This window comes from Tinamus guttatus, unplaced genomic scaffold, assembly GCF_059628265.1.
Source record: "Tinamus guttatus ecotype Peru unplaced genomic scaffold, ASM5962826v1 Tinamus_guttatus_pri_ptg000140l, whole genome shotgun sequence".
Taxonomy (NCBI): domain Eukaryota; kingdom Metazoa; phylum Chordata; class Aves; order Tinamiformes; family Tinamidae; genus Tinamus; species Tinamus guttatus.
Genome location: NW_028288674.1, coordinates 898,361 through 922,644, shown reverse-complemented (window position 1 = coordinate 922,644; position 24,284 = coordinate 898,361). Strand labels below are relative to the sequence as shown.

At 37.3% G+C, this 24,284-nt stretch overlaps 1 protein-coding gene across 2 annotated transcripts in view; it reads right to left on the bottom strand.

Moving 5' to 3' along the window:
* The window catches only part of LOC104565064 (methylenetetrahydrofolate dehydrogenase (NADP+ dependent) 2 like), a 45,004-nt gene extending 29,440 nt beyond the window's left edge, over nucleotides 1-15,564 (bottom strand). For both annotated transcript variants that reach the window (XM_088521967.1, XM_088521968.1), the window contains exons 1-3: nucleotides 15,387-15,564; nucleotides 5,731-5,915; nucleotides 4,358-4,480 (exon numbers count right to left, since the gene is read on the bottom strand). In XM_088521967.1, coding sequence (XP_088378093.1) covers nucleotides 4,358-4,480; nucleotides 5,731-5,915; nucleotides 15,387-15,523 — 445 coding nt within the window. In that variant the 5' untranslated portion in view covers nucleotides 15,524-15,564. The remainder of the gene's footprint in view (nucleotides 1-4,357; nucleotides 4,481-5,730; nucleotides 5,916-15,386) is intronic.
* Nucleotides 15,565-24,284: the final 8,720 nt, after the last annotated feature.

Sequence of the window (24,284 nt, the reverse complement as noted above, 5' to 3'; positions counted from 1 at the left end):
AATCCCTTCTCCACTTTAGAAATGTTAATAACCTAGTGGCTTTAAAAAAGCATTCTAGTTTTCAGCTTCTATTATGTAACACAATAACGATTTTTAAGAATTTGCTAATCAATGGGATAAAATATAGCTACTTTCATTGGAAAACTTGGATACAAGATAAAATTGTGAGATATTTATGAGCTCAAAACACCAAAAATGTTTAAATGATTATTACTGCATACACATGGATATTCATTATGAAACAATATAATCATTAGCTAAGACAAGTTACAAAACTAAGTATAAAATTGTGCTGTGAAGAGACACTCCACTTAAAAAAGCCAAATAAAGCAAAATGAGTGTTCAGAACGAAATTCAGACATTCTCCGTAAACAAGTTTTAAACTGACATATATATGAGATTTAAATTTAGTAATTAGCTTGCTCTTTCTATGTACTGTGGGATTTTACATAAAAAAGGGAACTAGATAGTTAAAGAATTTATATTAGAAAATTTAAAATGTGCTAAATTCTTGTTAAAGGGTACCTTGTTAAAGGGTTAAAAAGTATAAAATTGGTGTTCAACTGCATTGTGCCAAACAGGCATTACTAGAATTTAACTTTCCATTTTCTAAAGGGAAAAAGTTTCCTTTTGAATCACTATGCAAAGGGCCTGTGGAAATCACAATTGATGAAAGAGTCTTTATTTCAAAAAATCAAACAAGTCTAAACTAGATTGAAGGAAAAAATGCTGTAACTGTAACTCTACAGGCGAGAATAAAGACACTTAAAGTAGCCTAGTAAACAATTTTTGCAAAAGGAAGCAGGCCAATCTTGCCCAAAACAGTTTTTCAGCAAACCAAACTTCGCTGCCATGCTTTTCTTTGAGCCTGAGATATGACAAAACTTTCCTCTGACAAAGACCTCCTCATTCCTGTTCAGCTTCTCAGAGGCAGAAATATAAGATATGCTCATGTATAAACAAAAGAGAATACCAGTGAAAAGAACCCCAGCTGCTTAGCTTGCCTGTTCTTGGGTTCTTTTCACTGATATATGCCCTTTTCTAAAATCCTGCAAAACACTTCTGAGTGGAAAAAATTCACGTAAAGCAGTGAGGGTGAACGCTCCTCTCTCCTCGTCCTTAATCAGTTATCTCATAAAACCCTAACCTGGGCGAGAAAGACAAAGATGCCACAAAACTGTACCACTTGTATAAATCATTATTACATCAAATGTATATTTTATTTCTCTTCAGAAATCTCTTTCTCTGGTTTTGTTTGCATATGACTACAGATCATATATTTTTTTGTGATGAAAAAAAATCACCTTTTAAGTATATTACTGTCAGTCTTGCAGAACATAATTCACCCACTTAACCTTCTTTCTACAGGTTATCATACATACACACCTAGAATCATCCCAAGCTACTCTTCACCTCAAGTTTCTCTCCTTATCTACACTTTTAATTATTAATCCAACTTGCAAGAAGATGCTGATTATGGCTTACCTGGCCATATCCTTATTTACCAAACAGCTGCATTAAATGTAGATAAGCTAAAAATAAAGGTGCATTTTCAAAAGGGTACAGCGATGATAATAAAAACATGGAGCAAAGAGATACAGTCCTAGGAAGTAAAATATACAACCCAAATCAAGAAATACAGAGTGAGGAAGCAGCAGCTCAGTAAGAGCAGTGGGCTCCCTGGAAACCCTTTTGAAAAGCTGTACTGTGACTCTGCTATAGTCATATATCCAGTTGCACCAAATCAGGCTCCATTTCAGTTAGCGCAGTCTTTTACAGTGTGGAGGCATTTTATTCTTACGCAGTTCTTCCATACTTCATGGCTGCACACTTGCAGGAAAAAGTTGAGTTTTTAGCATTCTATCTCAGAGAAATACATAGCATTTATAGCCATACCCCAAGCAATTTTAGAAGATACAGGAAAATGCCCACAAAATCATTACCACATCATAACTAATGCACTCAGAAGGTGCACAGAAAATAAGTCTTCCTCAGGCAGAGATAATAAACCTTAAAGTTAAGTTCTTCCAACTCATGAAAGTGAGAAAGAACAAAGTTATTTTCTGCTTCTATTTTTAACCTGATGTTAAGTCAAAAGCCACACCTGTGTGTTGTTTAAGGCTCTCCCCAAAACCAACACCATTCCAAAACAAAACAATAAAAAACAGAAAACAAACACAAGCAGCCATTACTGATCTAATGTCTACAGCTTCTAGGCTTTGTCTCCTACCATCACAATGCAAGTTAAACTGATTTTGGGAAAAGAGCTAACACAGTCTTCTACAATCACATCTGCAAAAGTTACTTTGAGAGAACATGGTATTTCTGGTGAGAGAAAAAATATTATTATTAACTAAAAAAAAAAGCAGAGTTATATCTGGCCTTCATTATAGAAAGAACATCTTGATTTTTAAAAATGGTTCAATTTTTAGCCTTAACCAATATCTATACAGTCATGTAATACTGAAGCAGTTCTGCTGTTCATTTAACTATGGAAAATGTTTTCTGAAGGTAGGCAACAGCCAGGTCTCAAACTGGCAAGTTTTACAAGTTAAAGAAAGACTAATTACTCTTAATGTAGTTACTGTGAGTACTGTACTTCTTGAGAGAGATGTTTAACCAGTTATATCAGAGCTTTAATGATTCAAGTGTACTGGCATTAGACATCTGAATTGACAAATCTACAATTATCTTCAAATTGTTTTGTTGAAATGTTAAATTCACCACGCTTTAAATTCACCAAGTTTCAAGGCTTACATCCATTGTCAAATTATATATTACTGTGCATAACGAAAGCAGAAGACTCAAGGGGAAGAGTGCAATGAACTGATAGCCATCTGAAACAAACAAAAACCATCAGCAAGGTAGCATTTCTTCAAACAGTATTGAACAAGTTTGCAGAACATCAGCCTAAGTAAGTAAAGTGCCATATCACATCTCCCATTTATATCGGTAACATAAGAGTGAATGGAGCGTCCAGAGGACAAGCTTGTTTCCTATGCTAAGAGTGCAATTTCCATCCCTAGGCTGCCAGTGGTAAATATTTTCTGGAGTACTTAAAAATGGTGAAAAATAATTAAAAAAACAATTCATCTATTTTTACTGGAAGTTCCTTCAAACTAAACAACCAAGTATGTTTAGGCAACTCCCAAAACTTTGTGCTTCTTACCTGCATTATGCTTCCATCTTGTGGCCAGCTTGCTTCAGTGCACAGCAAATTTGGAGATAATATTTAAATACTACAAAGTGCAAAACTTTCAACCCGCAAATCCTGAATTTATTAGCAATAGGAACAAAACAGCCTTCCTTTCCTTAACAGTCAGTATCTGTCCCATTTACTCACATCTTTTTCGAGTAGGAAATAAACATAGTGAAAACTGTCTAAAAACAAAGAATAAGACTATAAGTAAGAGAGGAAATGAAAAGCTGATGAAAAACAAACCTTCTACTTCTTAATCATCATTCCTAGAACAATAAACCCTGCATTTCCAGCTAATGCTAGAAGTCATGCCTTCATATGCCAATGACAGTTCTTGCCTGTCGGAGCTCACAGTCTAAATACATGATAGCTGACAACAATTGGAAATGAAGAGATAGGTGAAACCCAGCATGCCAGTCAATTTATTACAAAGAATCTAGTAAGTTAGGTCCACCTTTGCTAGAAAGCTTATGTGGTTTAACTCAATAGACAGATTTGGATGTAGAGTTTTAAGCTTAATCAGTGCCAAAATACTATCCTTTTACCTATTGCTAGAAGTGGTTTATAAAAGGTCAAACTGGTTTGTTTTTAGTACACACTGCAGAAGGCGAGGGGTAAATAAGCACGAATATGGTAAAGGCTTTTAGGACGTTAGCACAGAGCTCACCTCGAGCAATAGAAAACACACAGAAAATACCAACAGATGTTTAAGGAGGAAAACTGGAACCACGATGAGAACAGCAGGGACATCATCTGCTAGATAGCACACATAACATGCTATAGTGAATGAAGATACAACAAAAGGTCTTGATAAATAAGGCCAACCAGTGAAACATACCAAAAAAAAAAAAAATAGAGTAGCAAACTGGATGAAGTGGCTAAAAAAAGGAAAGCAGTGTTTTCACTGATTTTTTTTTTCCCAAAAAGGCAGGGTTGTTGAATCCCAATACTTACTTTTTGTTTAATAAGAACTGTGAGCTAGTATGCAATAGAAACGTATCATTTCATTGATTCATCTTTAATTATAAGTGCTGTTAAGTGTAAGTGCTGTTAAGAGCGCCTCATGTAACTAAAATACACTCGCAATCAAAAGTTTTGCCAAAAACTTCCTCCTTATATTGGCCATATTTGAAGAGCAGGATAAGAGACAGCACCTACCTGGGAGAGGTAGTTGAACTAATAAACCACTAACTGTTGAATCCTTGTTGAGTTTAACTGTCATATCTAAAAGTTCCTCCTGAGAAATGTCTTTGGGTCTCAGTATGAGCTCACTAGAAATGCCTGATAATTAACGAAAACAGAAGACACCAATATTAGTATCAAATTACTTATCTCAGATGCGCTAGTCTTTTTCTCCAAAAATGTATCAGATATTCAACAACTGCCTTAAATAAGAAAATTCCACGGTCACTGACAAGCCTTTAACACTATGCTTTGGTGTCATCTACCATCTTACAGTGAAACATACAGGAAAAAAAATAATAGTTTGATTAAGTAGCATTAGAATTCACAAATGTTTGGAAAGTAAGGCATATGATAACTTTTCTACAAATATGCTCTTGAGAATCAGATCAAGCTAGACCAGCAATACTGCCAGTGCATATAAAGACTTCAACACTTATCCTACAAGTACGAAATTGTTACTAGAAGAGATAATTTTTCAAGTCACTAGACAAGACTGCAGTTCCACTGACAGCAACAAAATTCAAATTTCCTATTTAAGCTAGGACACTCTTTCAAGAGGACATAAGATGCTGTACTGACTGAGCCTTACTCTGCCTAATCAGTTATTTACATTTGTCATTTGATTTTATTATGCCTGAAAATCTGGCCTTTGTATCCAGAGCTGTGACACCTTGGTTTTGGATTGTCTGTCTGGCTTTAATGTGGACAGACAGCATCCAACAGGACAAATGCCATAAAATACTGCATATATACATGAAGAGTTTATTATTCAGACTATGCAGAAATACACTCTTATTTTTTCTTTCTGTAAGAGTGATTCATTTATATTCTGTGCCAGGGTATTAGTATGGTTATTATAGTTGTAAGTGGAAAAAAGAATCCACAGAAATGTGTGTAATGGGTGTTGCGAAGGTAAGCTCCTAAGCATACGTTTCACATTTGAAAATCATCATTGATTGCAAAGACTATTAATAACTAAAAGCTCATATAATTTCCCTCCAATTACCTTTATTCACCCAGCCTTTCACTCAGCCTAGATACTTAACTGTCAAAATACCTTCTACAGTGTTTCCTTTTAACTTCCAGTTTCTAAGGCTAAAGATGAAACTGTTTGCCAACATTTTAAGGTACAAAATCAAAGCTTAAAATTACCATTTCTATGTCATGAGAAAAACTTTTTGCACAACAGTGGAACTTTTTCATTTTATGCTCCTCAGGAACAGCAAGGAAGAAAACAGTGCAAAGCAAAACGAAGATACAAACAATCTCTCCATTGTTTCTACTTTTTTAATAATAAAATGATATTGTGCTTAACATGGAAACACTTTTAATTATGTAATACATACCTACAGCTGCAGCTGCTTTTATCTTATTCCTGACATAGATATGACTAGCTGGATTGTCTCCTACTAATATGACAGTGAGATGAGGTCTCTTGTTTCCAAAGGATATCCATGATTCTACATCCCTTTGAACTTCTTTCAAGACTTGTTTAGCAAGCTTTGTCCCTGAGATAATGGTTGCTTCATCACTATAAAGACAAAAAGATACACAACATTTAGATCTAAAATACCATAAACAAAACACTTAACTGTGTGATCTAGTGTGTCAAAAATTTTCAAACGCTTTGATCAGTAAATCTGATAGTATTTCAAGTACTATTTGAAAGATGTGAACACAGTACAAACCCATTTGGGCAAAGAAAAGAACCCCCCTCTCTGATTTGAGGAACATGAAAGTGCCATGAGTACATACAAAAGAGAAGCTCTCCTGCCACACCCCATCTTCCCAATATATGCAGTCAACCTGGTTTTGGTGAACATCTATGCATTCCTATGTGATCAGAAACAGAACATGAAAACATTCTTATACATTTAAGATTTTGCATTGTAAGAAATTTTTACTCCCTCCCTTCTCAAATTCCCTCCAAGAATTTTTTTGGCATGAGATTATTCACAGTAATCTTTTATACAAACCTATCTGATAATATTTCTTATTTTTCTCGGGACCTATCTGAGATAAGTGAATGATAAATAACTAAGCAGTTTCCATCATCCCTTCCCTTCCCACAAAAACCCCTGGTTCTGCTTTTGACTTTCTGTCCCCTTGTCCTTCCAGAAATCTTGTCCTCCGCTCTGAACAGCACTATGGCAGGCAAACATCCTCTCAGGCGGGGCGTCCACCACCATCACCTTGCCTGTGTAGAAAAGCAGAGGAAGAGTGAAGGAGGTCTCTTGTTCCACGAATGGTTAGTGAAGACCTCAGACCCACTCTGTTGTTGCTGTGATCATCAACACAGCCACAGATGGGGGAAAATGGAGAGAGACCAACCCATATGTCCACCAACACGAAACAAAAAAGTCACACAGTAAGAAATTCTGTATTGACCTCATCTGAAGCAAAGTGATCGAGATGATTCCACGCCATCACTTTAAGCAGCACAGAAGAGCAAGATGCATTTTGCCTGTTTCAAAGATTTGTGAAACTTCACTCCTTTCCAGCAGATTTGGATGACCAAAAAAAAAAAAAAAAAAAAAAAGCTAAGGGCAGAAGGAGGCCATCTATGGTCTTACATTATATATATATATATATATATATATATATATATATATAAAGTCATCCAAACTTAACTGCTACATCTGCCTGATAGAGCAGAAAAACCAGTGTGCATTTTATTTAACTGAAAATAATACCATCAGCATTCTAACAGATAACCCTTGGTAGAAAATGGCAAGATATATGAAAACACATCTTTCTGCACCAGACATAATTGTATCTCTAACTTTCAGTAATGTTCACTCCCTCTAATAAACACACAATCTTCAAGAAATGACAACATCAAAATGTAGTTTCATATGAAGTTTATTGCTATTACTATAAAGCATACTGTGTGACATATCTTAACAGCACTTAGCAGAATGACTGACAACGAATTCAACGAAAGTTGAATTCTTCACTTAATCTTATTAACACTACTCTCGCAAATAATAATTCTGTGACAAAGACATTCACCAAATTTACAAATTTAAGAACTTTACTGGTTTCTTTAATCAACTTCTTGTGCTCAGTCTACCAGCTAACAGCTCCAAGATCAAGTGCAGCTCTCCTGAAACAGAACTTGGCTAATTTCTACTGCATTCAGATTGCCCATGTGCCAGCTTTGTCTTACCTTGTTCTCCCAGTCTCTGGAGTCTTCTCCATCTTCCTGCCTGTCTGCTCGCTGTAAAAGTTAAGTGCTTCGCACTTTGTACACTGCATGTGTGACATAATCCACCACAGCTGAAGCTTTTTTCCTACACTATTTCCTTCCCCATCTCACCACTTCTCATCTCAAAAAAACAAAAAATCTTAACACAATACATGTTAATGGTGTTGCTTGACTGAAATAGATGTTTCTACTCCAAGAAAACAAACAAACAAAAAAAGCAGTGAAATAAGTGAAATAATGCCAACTCCCTAGAAGCAGAACAACCACAACAGACCAAAAAAGTTCATTCTTCTTCTACTGAGCACAACTGTTCAGCATCATAAGGAAAAATAAGTTTATGGTTCATTGGTTCCTGACGAAAGACTCTCAACTTACTACTGTGCCTTTCTCACTATGAGGTAAGCTCAATTGTGAGAAAGCTTCCCCTCTGCAAAAGCACTTCACTTCCTTCTTTGAGATGAACAGCTTTACATACACACACCGATTGCAGCTCCTGCTTTGAATTGAATAAATTAATCCAATATGACTACCATTCATGACCAACAGAGTTTAGAAAAGATGACTTATAATGACACTAAAAAAAGGTGACTTATGATTACACCAACATGGAACAGACTGGGAAAAACACAAAGAAAGTGCCTAGTATTAAAAAGGAAAAGAAAGAATAAAAAAAGAAAGAAAATTACATGATTGTTCTTCAGTAAAGCAACAAAGTATTACAAGCATACTGAGCACAAACAAATATAAATATTTGGTATCTTCTCATTCTACACCAGTTTTGATACATCTTAATACAAACTTCCATATTGTTGAAATACTATTTTTAAAAAGACTACAGATATGGTTTTATTTTTTACCTCTATAGACTTGCTCTGTATATGAACATTTTCATATAGCTCTCTCTAATCTTCATTATTAATGTTTTGGCTCTACACACCTTTGGCACAGGACACTTTTCTCCATGTACTCATTATATGAAATAATAATGCTCACCTGTTTAGCAGTGATACATATATTTGAAGATAGAAGAATTTGAAAACATTCTGGTACTAAAAGCTGGCTTCATTTCATACGAAAGCCCAATCACATTTTTGTGATATTTTCACTCTAAATGCATTGCCAGAGGATTCTTTCTCCTATTCTTTGGCAATAGATTTGAAGTGCATACTTCTTCCTTAAAATTTAAACACAGAATTTCATCAATTGATTCTACTGATCATTGACCTGCCCTTATCTAATCTGACCTTACTCACCCATTCACATTCAATCTCAGTTATCTAAGGAGCAGGAGAACCCAAAGCAAGGGAACAGAAATACAGTGCTATAAAAACAAAGGCAGAAATATTTCATTATTTATTGCTACTTATCTGTATTTATTTTTATCTATTTGCACTAAAATGCAAATTAAGCACAATACCTTTCAAGCTAAGATAAAATGCATTCTAATAATATATCATAGCCAGGATACAGTGTGATATTACTATATAGCACTGGAATCTTTCTGATGGCAATATCCAGTAATTTTTATAAGCACAGGCAAAAGTCAACTGTAAACGCAAAAAGTTTCCAAGGCCACTGCCATTTGCGATGTGAGCTGCCTTCGATGCCACTAAAATGCCTTAGATATTTTCAGCAGTCTAAAGACATGGTCTTTTTTAAGAACTAGTGCATTTTAATGATCTCCTTAACATCATTATTTCCACCATTCTCTTTAAAGAGTTTCTGGAAGTTTTCTTTCCCAAGTACAGCAGGAGAGTAGCTATGAAATTGCTGTTGAATTTTAGCAGAAATTAGTTTAAGAGTGGAAAATGACTGCTTAACAAACTAAACAACAGACAAAGCCCTGGACTGGAAGCAGAAAGATTTCAAGTCAAGACTAATCTGCACAATTGATAATTTGGGCACACAAACTATAGAAGATCAAAATGATTTGAGGTTAGATCAAGCACATAGAAGAAAATAAGTGCAATTATACCTTTGGAAGAAGGTATAAGATGGCCCTACTTCAAACAAGCTATCCTCTTGGCATTCAACAAAAAGGCTGAATGCTACAGAGGCACTTTGAAGACATTAAAGAGAGAAAAGACTAATTCAGGCATGGGCTCTGTTTTTCTTATTTCCTATTTTCATATTCCAGAGACTAAAAATAAAGGTACTAGGGAGGAAGACTAAAAAGAGTATGCAAGTTTATGGTAGATGTTTATGAAAATGGCTCAAGGAGATTCCACTGTAGACAAGTAGAAATGAAAGAATGTTTTTCATAAAAGGATTCAGCCTTTTGCTTTGGGCACTGACCATGAACTGCAGACCAAAGAAAAAGGTGACCTTCGCATCTTGCAGAATTATAGATTGAAAACCTAGGAAATGAAGGATATTGGTTCCTTAAAAGAAAGGCAGAACAGTAGATCTTATGACTTGGTTCTCTGCTAATCTTTCAGTAAATTTTAACATTTGGAAAGGGAAGGAAAACTTTCTCCGTTCAAAATACACTCATAACTGATCATCATACACCTGAGTCAAGCTGCACGGGCTCAACCACTGCTGGATTACATCTCAGTAAAATGTAATTAACACAAATCTTTAGAGAACAGAGCATAACAATTTTTATAATGGATCAGAAACCAAATGTTCCAACTGCCACAGTAGTCCCAAGCTATTAAAAACATCCCTCAAATCCACTAAGCGAACTACAAATTGAAAAACATTCTAATTGGAACCAAACTGGAAAGACTGCTGCTACATGAACCATTATTTGCCTCCAAGTGTTTTTAATTTTTGCATACTTTTCCTTGCAGTTTTCCGTTTGATTTGAAAGTTTATGTCATCTTCACATATAAAGCAAATACATTGTCCTTTTCGGCTTTCGTTGAAGATCATCTTGATGCCTAAGCAACAAGTAGAACTTTCACCCTAGCTGAGCAAGCACCTAGGCTTTTAGGCATCTAAGACCAAAGATAAACACTAATTAAAACAATATATTACTTGAATTTTAAAAATTATTAGTTTTTCTATTTCAGACTCAGACATTCCATGATTAGCAACAATTCATAACTTAATCATTCTGCCAGTCCATTTTATTAAATGCAATTAAAAAGCACACTCTGAATTCACATCTAGCAATACACAGCTCAGTAAACAAACTGAAATCTCAAACCTGCTAAAACTGATACAAAAAAACCTTAAGATAAAACAAATATTTTAATATTTAAAATAGATTGTCTCTGTTAATCATCATTATTGCAAGGCCAAACAGCATGCTTCATACGAAAGTTTTATTAGATTTAATTATCAGAATTAATGGCATATTCATACACTTGGGAATATGCTATTTCTCTCTATGAAGACTGCAATACTTACTATTTTCAATCATTAGTATCACTTCTAGTAGTTTTTAATCTAGGATTCTAGGATCTATTTACCTAGAATTCTAGGACAAGTGTACAACAGTATACTTTGGAAACATGCATTATCTTTCATTTGAAAGTGTAGTTTTAGTTCCAATGAAATACCTCTCTGAGCAAAACAAAAATAGAAATACTTGTAGATTAAAAAAAAAAACACACACACAAAAAAGACAAAATTTTCTTAGCTACTATAATAGAAGCTTGTTGTCCTTCAACAGTAATAACTTGGTTAGCCTATCTACTGCATAAAAACATTTCAGTGCAGTTGATAATTTGGGCACACAAACTATAGAAGATCAAAATGATTTGAGGTTAGATCAAGCACATAGAAGAAAATAAGTGCATAAAAACATTTATAAAACATGTATAAAAACATTTCGGTTCCCTTGACAAATATGTGCACTTGAAGCACATAATTTTTATGTATTCAGGCATACATTTAGCACCAGTGTTTAACATTTGTTAACAATTTAACATCTGATGAACATAGTTCTAAGCAACTTAGAAAAAAAAGGAAAGACTGCAGGTCTGAGAAGCTTTACTCTTTCTGCACCATATTATGGGAAATGAGCAAGTCTGGCACTTGTACTTTTGTTCAGAAAAAGCTGATCATCAAAACAAACAAACAAAAACCCTGCTTTAAGAAACTACACAACTAGAGTAAAATAACTGATGGTGAATATCTCAGTATGCCAACACGTATGTCTGTATGTCAGCACAGACAAACATAAAAAATAGTTAATAATTCAACACATGATAAAAGTAACTAAAATCCAGCTGACATCAGATGTGTTCAGGAACTTTTATGTTCAGACTTTTCATATATAAAAAATTCTTCATGTTCTACCATGCATTTATAACTCAACCAAACACTGCCCTGTCATTGTTAAACGCTATATGATGAGAAGAACTTACTTCCTCTGCTAGCCTGGAGGACGAAGAAGAAACCACGAAGTGTAAGCGTGCTGCCTTGTCTCCTGATAAATATAACTCAACACCATTCTCTCAACAGCTTAGTTCACCGGTAAAGTGCTTGCCTTCAGTAAGATTATACTGTAGCTGTCACCACCACTTTTGGAAAAACAAAATCAAAATAAGGCTACTCATTTTAACTGCAGCTAAAACACCAAATGAATCCTCTAGGTAAAACCTACCAAATTCCTAAAAGAAACTTGTTAGAATACCAGTAGCTAGTAGAAGGACCTCATCCTGGATACAAATACTAACAATAAAAGGCAGGAAAACTTTGTCAATTGACAATCTACAAGAAGATGGTTCTAATTCTCCTTTCAAGATTGTTCTCTCTTCTTTGTGACTCCAGCAACCTTTCTCATAAATGTCAGAAGAGATGCACTAACATCACCTTAAATATAAAATAAGTCATTTATCCAGTATTTCATTTTTATTAAGTATATTTGCCGTTATGAACCAGTTTTCTACCACAAAGTCACTGTCTATTCATACCAGATTTAAAAAATTGTCTGAATTTATACAATGACCCTTGAAGTTTTGAGTGTACCTCCAAATGTGATACAAACCATGCTGTGAATGTTTCAGGAAAAGATAGGACAGCTGCATACACATATATACCTGCTATTTGAAACATATATAACCTGTTCGCCTTCTAATACTAGAGATGTATTGGACTGTGTGTGTGTGTGTGCACACATGTAACACTTAAGCTAAAAAAGTAAACCAAAAAAATCAACAGAGTATTGGATATCTTGAAAAACTGAGAGTTTCTGACTGCAAGTGTCATTTTTTCTTTCCGCGAATCATCTCCAAAATTTTCATAAGCAAAATAAATACAAGAAGAACACTTTGCTGTAAATTCAGCAAATATCACATTTATTACACTGGCCTTCAAAACTCTTATCTCACTCAACTGCCTGGTTACAAAATTAACTCTGGCAGCCAAAAAGTCATGCTTTAAATATATAACTTACAATATGTTTTCATTTTCCTTAGTTTCACTAAAGTATTTTTTTAGTTATAGATTACAAAAATACTGTATACAATCTCTTCAGGGAAAGAAAACTTCAAAACTATCAAGTATAATAACAGCAAATATCATGATACGTTGAGGCTTGCTAGGGATAGAATCTAGCTAGTTTTACTTCTTCAAAGGAAATAGTATTCAAGAAGTACCCCAAACAATAAAACACCAGTGTGCTAGTCAAGCCATTGCAGTAAAAATTAAGTAACTACTTTGAACATTATCTACATGGCAAACTTGACCAGGGGTAATGAAAGAGTCTGTGAGCATTACTATGCCCCACTTATTATCCCACTCACCCATGCAGGCTCCTTGCTCCAACAGAAGCAGAACTAGACATTCTTAAATTAGGACTGTCTGCATCAGATGGTGACACACCAGCATAATTCTAGTGGTTTGAAATCATAATTTAGATTATTATTTATGAGGAAATCGCCAGCCCCTTCTTAAAAGGGCTCTGCATTACAAAGCTTTTGTGATAAGACAGAATTCTGCAGACAGACAGAAAAGAAAAACATGCACCACTGAAGCCCACGCAAACTGATAACAGATTCACATACCACATCTTTATTTTTACTGCAGCCAGTGACCAGCAGGACATTACAGAAAGAAAGATGTGATCTGCTCTTTAAGATACATATATTCACTATAAACCCAAGATCATACAATGTATCACACAGAGATCTTCTCAGTCTTCTACATACTATACTTTCCAATGAAAACCTCTGTCAAATCATTATTATAGGAGCATATACATTTTGCAGAACTGGAAAAACAGTAAATGGCAGCTAAGAACAGAAGTAATCTCACAGTTTCAGAAATCCAGATGTTTGTACCAAAAAAAACCCCCAGCAAAACCAAATCCTCTGCCATGCAGACCACTGGAACATAAAGAATACCCATGTGGCATCACACACAGTTGAATTATCACAGAGCTGTGTACCATGCTTTCTGTGTTTGAAAATATAAAGCAACTACAATGCTTTTAGTGTAAGCAGTGTGGTCTGCTACACAAGGTGATCTCTTAGGACTCAGTTGCATGATAAATCAAAGAACTGACCAGTAAGAGGCGAAACCCTTCCTTCCACATCCAGACAAGTGTTTGGAGTCACCATGCTGCAACCTCAACATCAGAGATCCACCCAACCAGCATGTTAAATGAAATGAAGGGTGGCTATGCTAGATTGCATCTCACTCCCCCAGAGATCCATTTTTCTACGAACAGTGGCAGCTCCCTGCAGTGCTACGTGAGACATGCAGGGTCCACACTTTTTATTTTTTCATATTGGTGCTGAAGAACAAAGCAGCACTCGTGTTCCACACTACCTGCCTCTCTGGGGACAGAGAGGTGCAATGCAATGGGCAGTCACCATTGCACTTCTCTTTGTATACAAAGTAAAATTATTTAGCAAAGTTGAAAAGATGCATTCACAACCTATCAGCACAAGTAAAACCTAGACACCGAAAATGTCAACATGCAGGTATTTACAGTAAAAAAACAACCCAAAAGGTCTCTTAACTACCAAGTGCACACACATTTTAAAACTAGATTTACCTCGAGGGATTATGGGTGCGAGTCCTAATTGCAAGGGTTCCCTGACTTCAGTTTACCACTGAAATCCCCCCTGCAGCAACATCTCGCAATCCGCCCTCGCAGGACCTTAGCCGCCAGGCACGGTGCCGCACAGAGCCAGGGCGGCTCCGTTTTCGAGGGACTCGGCTCAGCCGTCGAGGGGGTGCGCGAGCGTCCAGCGCGACCGTTAAACGGCTGCGGCGCACGGCCGCCTCACGCGCTCGCGGCGTCCAGTGCGACCGTTAAACAGCCCCGGCACGCGCGGCAGTGGGGGGCGCCTCGCGCGCTACCGGTGCGACTGTTAAGAGGCTGCGCGCGTGGCCATCTCACACGCCCGCGGGGGTCCAGCGCGACCGTTAACGGCTGCGGCGACCTCACAACTCGCGGGCATCCAGCACGACCGTTAATGGCTGAGGCCGCCTCACGCGCTCGCGGGGGTCCAGCGCGACCGTTAACGGCTGCAGCCGCCTCACGCGCTCGCGGGGGTCCAGCGCGACCGTTAACGCCTGCGGCCGCCTCACAGCTCGCGGGCGTCCAACGCCGATCGTTAACGGCTGCGGCCGCCTCACGCGCTCGCGGGGGTCCAGCACGACCGTTAACGCCTGCGGCCACCTCACAGCTCGCGGGCGTCCAACGCCGATCGTTAACGGCTGCGGCCGCCTCACGCGCTCGCGGGCCTCCAGCGCGACCGTTAAAACGGCTGCGGCGTGAGGCTGCGTGGCCCCGTGCGCCTGGCTCGCCCTTTCTGAGGATGCTACTTGTCACAGAGGCGGAAGGAAGGAAGGAAGGCAGATGAAGACGCCTGGAGCGCTGTTGCCTACCTGGCGGCGCTGCGCGGGGAGCTGCTGGTGCTGTAGACAGCCCCGGGCGCTGGGTGCGAGAGGACTCGCCATCTCCTGAGCGGCACCAAGCCAGGACGGAGCACGCAGGAAGAGGAGAAGGCAGCGGCCGCCGCCATGTCGATCCCACCGGGCGGAAGCGCCGCCACCACCGCCGCAGTTGAGCGGCGAAGGGAGGAGCCAAGGCGAGCGGCGAGCCCCGACCACGCCGGGGCGGGGTGGTAGGAAGGCCCCTACTGGGCGCCGCGGTGGTCTCGGCGGCGCCGGTGTCCGGGAGTTGCCGCCGATGACCGTGGCAGGCGAGCCACGATGACCTGGGGCACGATGAATACGCCTTTCAGCAGCGCTCAAACTGCACGGTCAGGGCAGGCGAGCCTGTGGGTTTGCCTACTGGAAAGGCGAGCAGCTCGGCTCTGTTCCTCTGGGGCACGCTGTGATGCTTTGCGAGACTGTGGCGGGAATTCCTGCGAATGATGTCCTTGGGCGGGAAAGAGGGCATCGTTCCTATCATTGACCCCCGTGAACTTCAGTTCCCGCTCAAATGTGGCATGGCCTTTCTCTCTACGTGAGAAAGGGAAAAAAAAAAAGAAGGCTTAAAATGTCCTAATCAAAGTACACAAAAGTAATGACAGCCTCATCTGCAATATTGCAGCAAACGAAAATTGATAAATTCCTTTTTGAAGCTGTTGAATGCTTTCCAGAGATGCAATGGATTAGCGAGTGTGTAGTTTCTGCTATGGCATTTTTTTGATGAGTGTTCAGGTAAGGAACATGCCTTTGGTGCTTCCACAGAAACTGTGCATGTGGTTTTTAAATAGTTTTTCCTCCTAGAGTCTTATTCTGTTCCATTATTGTAGATACTACATATGTTGTCCCCTTTTGCTTGCCGCCTCATATTTTATAAGTAGTAGCATCACTAAACTTTGCATACTCTCTGGCATGGACTATCTTAATTTTAAAGCCTTGTCAAAAAATATTTACCCAAGATTGATTGACATAGCTACATAGAGTATCCTTTACTCTCTCAATTATTTCTTACCAGTATCTTGTTTCAAGAAGACTTTGAAGTCCCATGAAAACTTACGGTCCTAAGCAGATAAATTGTCAAGATAGAAAAAAGTTATATCTTTAATTTTAAATCTGCATCATCTAGTATCTAAAGGACTGAAGATTATAGACATAAATTCAGTATTTGATATCATTCATTTTTTAAAAAAGTTCACTTTTTTGAATAGCTTTCTTTTTAGGACTACCATCGATGGTTCTATGAAAACAGAGATATTCAAGTATGGGTAGATTTAAGTTACCATTAAGTCCAAGTCATCATATCTATTATATTAACAAGTGCTTTGTTTAGTCTTAATACTTAGCATTCCAAATTTATATTCTGAAATAATAATTTAATAAAAGTTCCTTGTATGTCGTTATACCGATCTTAACTCCCTATTGTTAAACTAATATTATTATTACTATATTATATAATATTATTATTATTATTAAACTAATACACACACATATATATGTATATATATATACATATATATATATACATAGCCTATGTCTAATGTTCCATTTAAAGCAAAAAGTTAAAATGGTTGCAAAGCTAGAGTGGAAAATGAGACATCATTCTTTATCTATAGGCAGCTTGACACTATGAGGCCAGGTCATGAGAATTTCTCCAGGTCAGGAGAACATATATCCTAAAACACAATGTTGATGCTTTAAATGTCAGCATTAAATGTTCTGTTAATTAACATCCTCATATTAATCACTTTAGCAGATGAGATGGGAAAATGAATGAAAGTAAGGAAGTAGAGTAAGGAGAAATATATCATGTAATGATGTTAAGATAAATTAAAAAAGAGAAAAGTTGAAGAGGATCACAAAAAAAATCAGCATGAGGCGATGAAAAATATTGCAGTGGTTATAAAAATCAGCATGACAGAGAAGAAACTTCCATCAAAAATTTTCTTTTGTCTAGGATAAAACTTTTGCAAAGCTTCTCTTTTTTTTTATACGACGTGTACTTGATTGCAAACCTTTGAATTGCTGCTGCTGGCATTTCCCACATGCAAAATGTCTACCAAATTCTTTTCTGGCAAATCAATACATTAGAAAAGGCAGTTGTTTTATAAATAATTTTTTATAAAATTTAACATGCCAATTAAGACTTGAAAACAGCTTTATTTCAAAAGTAAGTAGGTCACTTGTGAATTGAAAAGTATAAGCAATCCTATTCTTCTACTAAGTGATGCTAAACTCTGCAGAAAAGCATAGTTACCTATTAGCTTTAATGCAAGCATACCTTTCCTGTGAGTAAGACACCAGTTATATATATTGACCACTGCAGATAAATATAAATAGTTTGCTCCTTTGCTGTAGTATGAGGAAGAAAATGTTTGTGTGTGTGTGCGCCAGTGTTCTAATTTTCATCTAGCAACCCTCCATTTTATATAATTATTGTTCAGACAGAGAACAAAGTAAGACTTTTTTAACATACATTAATTACTTAAACTCATAAAGAGCTAAGGAAACAAACTAAAGCAAGTGGGTTACAGGACATTTATAGAATGTTCAAATACTGCTTAATAAGAATATCTAAGCAGAGATAATCAGGCCATTTTAAGAGTCATCAGTGTCTTACCCTAAGGCAATGATTTTATGAAAATTATTTTCCCAATACAGAATAGAAATCATTATCAGAAATAAAATAATGGATTCTGCATTGAGAGTTCACTGCTTAGCACCAAATTGTTTTCTGTATTTGCTGTATTCTAAAATACCTAGTAGCGATGCACTGAGTCTCTAAAGCTGCCTATGTGGAGATGCTAAACCCTGTACAATGTCTGGGAGTACGTTCTGGTAGATGGTCATGCCCAACTCAGTAAAGAAGAGATTAAGAGCTGAATTAACTGCGTAGGTCTTGGGTCCTGGTTGGGTCTGGAATCAAAATCTCAAAACATTAAAAAGCTCATTTTAAATTAGATTTCACAAATATCAGTTGCACCAAAATGGCCACCTCAGCTTTGCCCTAGAAGCTACTGCGTCTAGTAAGGTATGTGTAATAATGCTATTTCACTGCATAGTAACATACTGCTCTTCCTTACCATGTCTTAAAAAGAATGTAAGTAAGTGCATCACTGATACAGGAATATTTACAATGAACAGCTAGCAGGGCATAGCCTAGAAAAAGTGATCATATTACTATTGCTCAAGATCCACCTAATATATTACATAAAAAAACTTACAACACAAAAATGCACCAATGAAATTGGAGCAAAGAATAAAGCTGAAAATATGAGGCAATTCAATTTATGTAACAGTTAAGGTGTAGGGACGAAATAGTTAATGTAGAGTGTACTAATAAACTAGTCAATACTTAGTCTCTAATTGCAAGGACTCTTGATAATTGGCAAGACAGGTGGCTCTGCATGGAGGGGTTGCCTATCTACAAGGTCTCCTGATATATGGCAAGTCAGGATGTTCTGCATGGAGGGGTTGCTTATACAGATGTCCCAGTCAGCAATAAAATACAGATAACATTAACATGAAAGCAGAACAGGAAAACGGGAGGGGGAACATTTTTGGGGTAAAAACAGTGTAAAAGAGGGACGACCAAAACAGTCGGGGTCCGTGGTATGACCCCTGCGTGGGAAAGCCCGGACCCCAGCTAGCTGGTAATACTTATTATCTTTCTCTTATTATTAAAAGGCACAAAATATCGATGGTGTTTGCCTCTTTCTCTGTCAATTCAAAAACCGGACCTAACAAAGGGAAAGCTAAGCATTGATTATTGTGAAGAAAGTGGGTTTTCTTAACAGTTTCTCTTTGAATATATTGTGCTTTGTGTATTTTTTTGCAGGTATTGTAAGGATGTATAACTTGAAAATGCTACTTTGGTCATTGGCAAGTTCTTTAAAATTATTTCTTAATTATATTTTGCGTGAAAAGGAATTCAGACATGGCTGTTTGAACACTCACTCTTGTCTTGTGGAAATCTGTATTAGGAAAGGTTCCTTTACAAAAAAAAAATATTATGCTTAGTTTGTGAGTAATTTCTTCTTATGCCCTGAGAATATTATTCCTTTCCATTCACTACTCCACTTTCTTCTGTCTTTGTTCTTCCCAGCTGCTAGAAGATGTAGATTTGTGTGACAAGGAGGTTTAGAATACAGATGAACTGCACTATTTCTTAAACTCACTTGAAGAAAAACAAGAGTCTGTGTCTTTGTTTCCAGTAACCACTAGATAGCCTATATTTTAAGAAGCTTTTTTTTGCTATCTTTTAACAGTCCTTTTCTATATTGTACCATATTCTGCTTCCCCCTACCCAATTTTCAAAATAAAGCAGAAAAGCATGTAGCAATGTATTTTAACAAGTTCTGCCCAAGAAGCTGTGATTGGGCATTTGCAGTGCTTGCTGCTGAGTCTCCACTACAGCAGCAAGCCAAGGAGAAATCCTGAGGTTTGGCTAGAGAGTAGTAGCCATTTTTAAATGGAAGTAAAAGTGGGAGTCAAGCCTATTGCTGACATCAGAAAAGATAATAAAGGAAAAAGATGTCACAGACTTATTTAAAAGATGCGTATTTTGAAACCTGGACCAACAACACTTAGCCTTGGAGATTGAACAGGTGTATATATTAGTCAAAATCACATGGTGGCCTGGAGACAATGGTGGCCTGTATTTTCCGAAGAATATGGTGGTGACGTGTGTCCTTCAAAGAGTTCTTGCACTGAAAAATTCTTAGAGTGAATCTACATTAAGGTTTGAGATTAGGTTTTTTTTTCTATTCATTTTCGAAATGACTTTCCCAATCATTCCTAGTACCATACTAGATTTATAGTGATCTTCTTGTTCGAGGGTGTTCATCATCTTAAAGCAGCTTAAGATTTAGTGATGTTGCCAAATATCCATTAAAAGTCCATCAGTGGGTGGTCCTGATGTCCAAAATCTTTTCTCCTCTGCGCTGTCTATTGTGACTGCTCTCTCTAGCTGAAAGAATGGAAGAAGTATGGGGAGCCAGAGAAAAAGAAGAGCGAGACAACTCATGCAGAGATGAACACATATTAATGAAGAACTCTTCGGCCCTCAGGAAATGTTTTTTTTTTTTTTTCCGAGAAGTACTGATCTGCAGGAGGAGCAAAGAGAAGGCAGTACTGAACATTTCATAAAGCCTGAAGACTTCTCTTTTGTTAATACGTGCTCAACTCCCTCTTTATATGTACCTGTATGCGTTTTATTATGTACTGTGATGGTAGCTTGCCTGTCTTAGTGTCCTATACTATCATCACCATCGGAAATCCAGACTGTGGTCTTTATGTTGTGTTTATCAAGCCTCTAAATGTATTAGGATAATTATAAATGCAAGTTTTGCTTCTCTTGCTTTCAGTGTCAAGTTGCAAGTTGGTCACTAGGTGGCAGCAATGCCATACGTTATTCCCCCTTATGCTGTTACTTGCGGTCTGCTGTCTTTGTAAATACAGTATTTTTAAGTTCGGTTCGAATGTCACCAAGAACATTATCGACGACCTTGACTATACCTTTTTCTAGGTAGTCTGTAGCAGAAAAATCATAGCCTATACATTTATCGAACACACATTGTTCTGCAGGAAATGGAAGAGAAGGTAAAGACTGAGGCGTAGAGTCTCCTTCCTTGGAATATTCCAAAGCCGCCTGGTTACAATGGTGGACAATGTGCTGTAGGTGATCCTGCTAGAGCAGGGCTGCGTGGAATAGATGATCTGTAAAGATCCCTTCCAACCTCAATCATTTTGAGATTTTGTGAAATACATATTATATCATATGAAATATGATTTGATTTAAAATGTCAAAACAGAATGTGTTATAGCACAACTGTTACTAATAATGGCAACTATTCCTAAATCCCAATAGCTCTTTCTGTATACCATTACTCTTTATAGATCTATGCACAAACAAAAACAAAGTATCTAGTAGGTGCTTGAGCTCTTTGCTATGGGTAAAAAGGACAGGGACTATACATTTTCACCTTTGGGAAGCATCTCTCAAGTTTGATGACGTATCTTGTTTGAGTTTATTTTCTCCTTTAGATTATTTTTTAATCATTATGAAATGAGAACATTTCCAAGACTTTTAACATGTAGTCTAACCTTCCACAGATCTTATGTTACAGATTATTCTCAAAAAAAGGTCAAGGGAAATTGTTTTTCTAATAGCATATCCTAGCAAAACGTAAGAGCAGCTTTGTGTGGCTCTTACTCTGTTATGCAGATATAAATAGCACTGCTACTGAGAGAAAAATGAGAAAATCTTTGTTCTTGTGACTTGGTGAAACATCTCCAATTCATTTGCATAACTAAGAATAAGGAACTTAAAAGGTCAGGTCACAATTTTCAACATGGCATTCTTGTTAAGAATTTAGATAAGGCTCTACTATATCTAAAGGTAACCATGAGATACACTTGCCCCCAAGCTCTTGGCATTTTATTTATTGAAATAACCTTCCTGAAAAAGATGTATAGATCCCAGAATAGCTGTCATCTGCATGTTACAGCTGCTTATACGTCTGTACAATTTCATCGTTCTTTATTTTGGAGGACTTATGGAGGTAGCAACAGTGATGTGCCAGTGGTGCAAAGTTCTCATCAGTTTGTATCTGATCTTTTATGGCACAAAACTTGTATCTGATGCAAAGTTAAAATTATTTCCATCGCTTATTGTTTGTTTTGATTTTCTTTCAGGCAAGGACAGATGGTGCCTTCAAATGCTTTGTTGCTGCAGGCTGAAGATGTATTTTGTTTGCAGTGAGCTGTGGATTTTGTGTTTGAGGTGAGTGGCTGATTGAACATGATGAGCATCTAGAGTGGTCAAAACAGGCAGGGAATAGCTAGAAATTGTTTACTGAGATAGGTTGGGGTGAAGCAGGGGTGGTTTGGGGTTAGCCTGTGTTTTTTGTTTTTGAAAGACACTTTTAAGAGCTGACAAAGTGAATTGGTATCAATGGAACACGAGATTTGGGTGAATCCGTGTTGGAGGACCCAGGTGCAGGCAGGCTGCAGGGTGTAGCAGGAGTACAGAAAAAAAAAGCGCTCATAAGAATCTAAGAAAAAATGCAGTGGATCTTGGGTTTGTCTTCTGGAGAGAAGGGCATGGGAGAAAATTTATAAATAAATGCTCAGAATGTTCTGATTTGTTTTGAGTGTTTAAAATGATCTTTGTGGTAGTAAAAATGTATTTAATACCCTTATGGTAATGGAAGCAATATCCCTGGAAAGAAGAAACCACAGGTCAAAATGAAAGTGCATGCTAAAGCCAGAAAAATATGGTATGTTACATGATCTTAGTTAGAAAAACTAAAGGAATAATCAGGGCTTATAAAATAAATTCTTTATTCAGTACATTTCTCAGCATCTGCAGCTGTTTACTTTCACTGGAGATTTTTAAAACTTTGCTGACGTAATTACATTTTCCTGGTTCTGTAAGCTAGAAATTTTACCACTTTAATTTGAATGTAATTGTAAAGCTGTTTTAAAGGTAAGGTTTAATGAAGAAGAGAAGAGTAACAAAACTGTTGGAATAAAAAAATGGTATGGGTTATATTGTATTCATTGTCTGGAAATTACAGAAACCATGTTACTCTGGAAATTGTCAGGTACTGGCACTTTATAGAAAGGTCATTAATACAATAAAAGTGATGAAGAATCGATGCAAGATGTGCTAACAATAGAGTATTAGAGATATCAACATTCCTTTGAAAAGGAGCACCAGCTGCATGTACTAAGTGTAGCAGCTTACCTGAGATTGCATACTTAGGATGGCTATCGAAAGTGGAGCTATGCTGCTAGCAGGTGAGAGAATATCAAGGAAACTCTGAGATGAGGTGAAAAATCACATTTATGCTAACATGCAAGGTCAGGAAGAACAAATTGTTCTTAATATAATTCTCTTAAAACAGGCTTTGCTTATGATGCGAGTGGTTCTGTGTGGAAAACTGGTATGTTATTTCTCCAGTGTGCAAAGCCATTTCTGTGCAGGGCATAAGAACCTGTCTTTAGTTACCTGTTTAGCTTGACTGTGAGAACCGCTTCAACTGCAAGGCCTTCAGTGGGAATGTATTCGCCTACTATATTCTAATAATACTGGCAACCTCCAGACCTTACAATAACTGTTGCCAGCTTGGCAAGTTAAATTCTGATTGCTGTTCATTTTGGGAGATACCCTCTGTGTGGAAGAGGACTGATGAATTGGTATCCAGTGAGCAAAACACTTGGCTGTGTGATTGCTGCAGAAGGAGTGCTTCTATTTGTAATGCTAAATGGAGTATTCTTTTCCAATAAATTTTCCTGTCTTCCCCCAGAGGTAAATTGCATTGAACTGACATATTTCTCAGATTTCTCAGCAATTTCTAACTTCTTAATGACATATTCTGTTTCTATGGTCTATAGCTACATAAAACAAAGCATTTTTTTTTTGTTCATTGCTCTAAATAGATAAAATGTTTTCAGTTAATTGAGTTTATTACAATGCTGCACAAATACCATCAGAGTTTGGGAAACTATTGCTTCAGTCACTTAAAGGCGGAACTTTTGATGGAAACTGTCTGATTCTAGATTACAGGTCAAAGAAATAGCTGCCAGGGTTAAATCCATTTTTAAACTGCAACAACAGACTTGACATGACTCTGTAATTTTGACTATATTCGGGCATTTATCTGAAGCTCTGAGGCTACTGTCAGGCTTAAATTTCTCCACAATCAGTATTTTGGGAATTTCAGAGAACTGATATCATCAAGTCCTATTTCCAGTGAGGGACTCTAAAATGTGGTAGACTTTTGATGTTTCTTGTTTTGGTAGCATTTATTGTTGGGCAATATGCTCCCATGCTGAAAATTGGATGGGAGG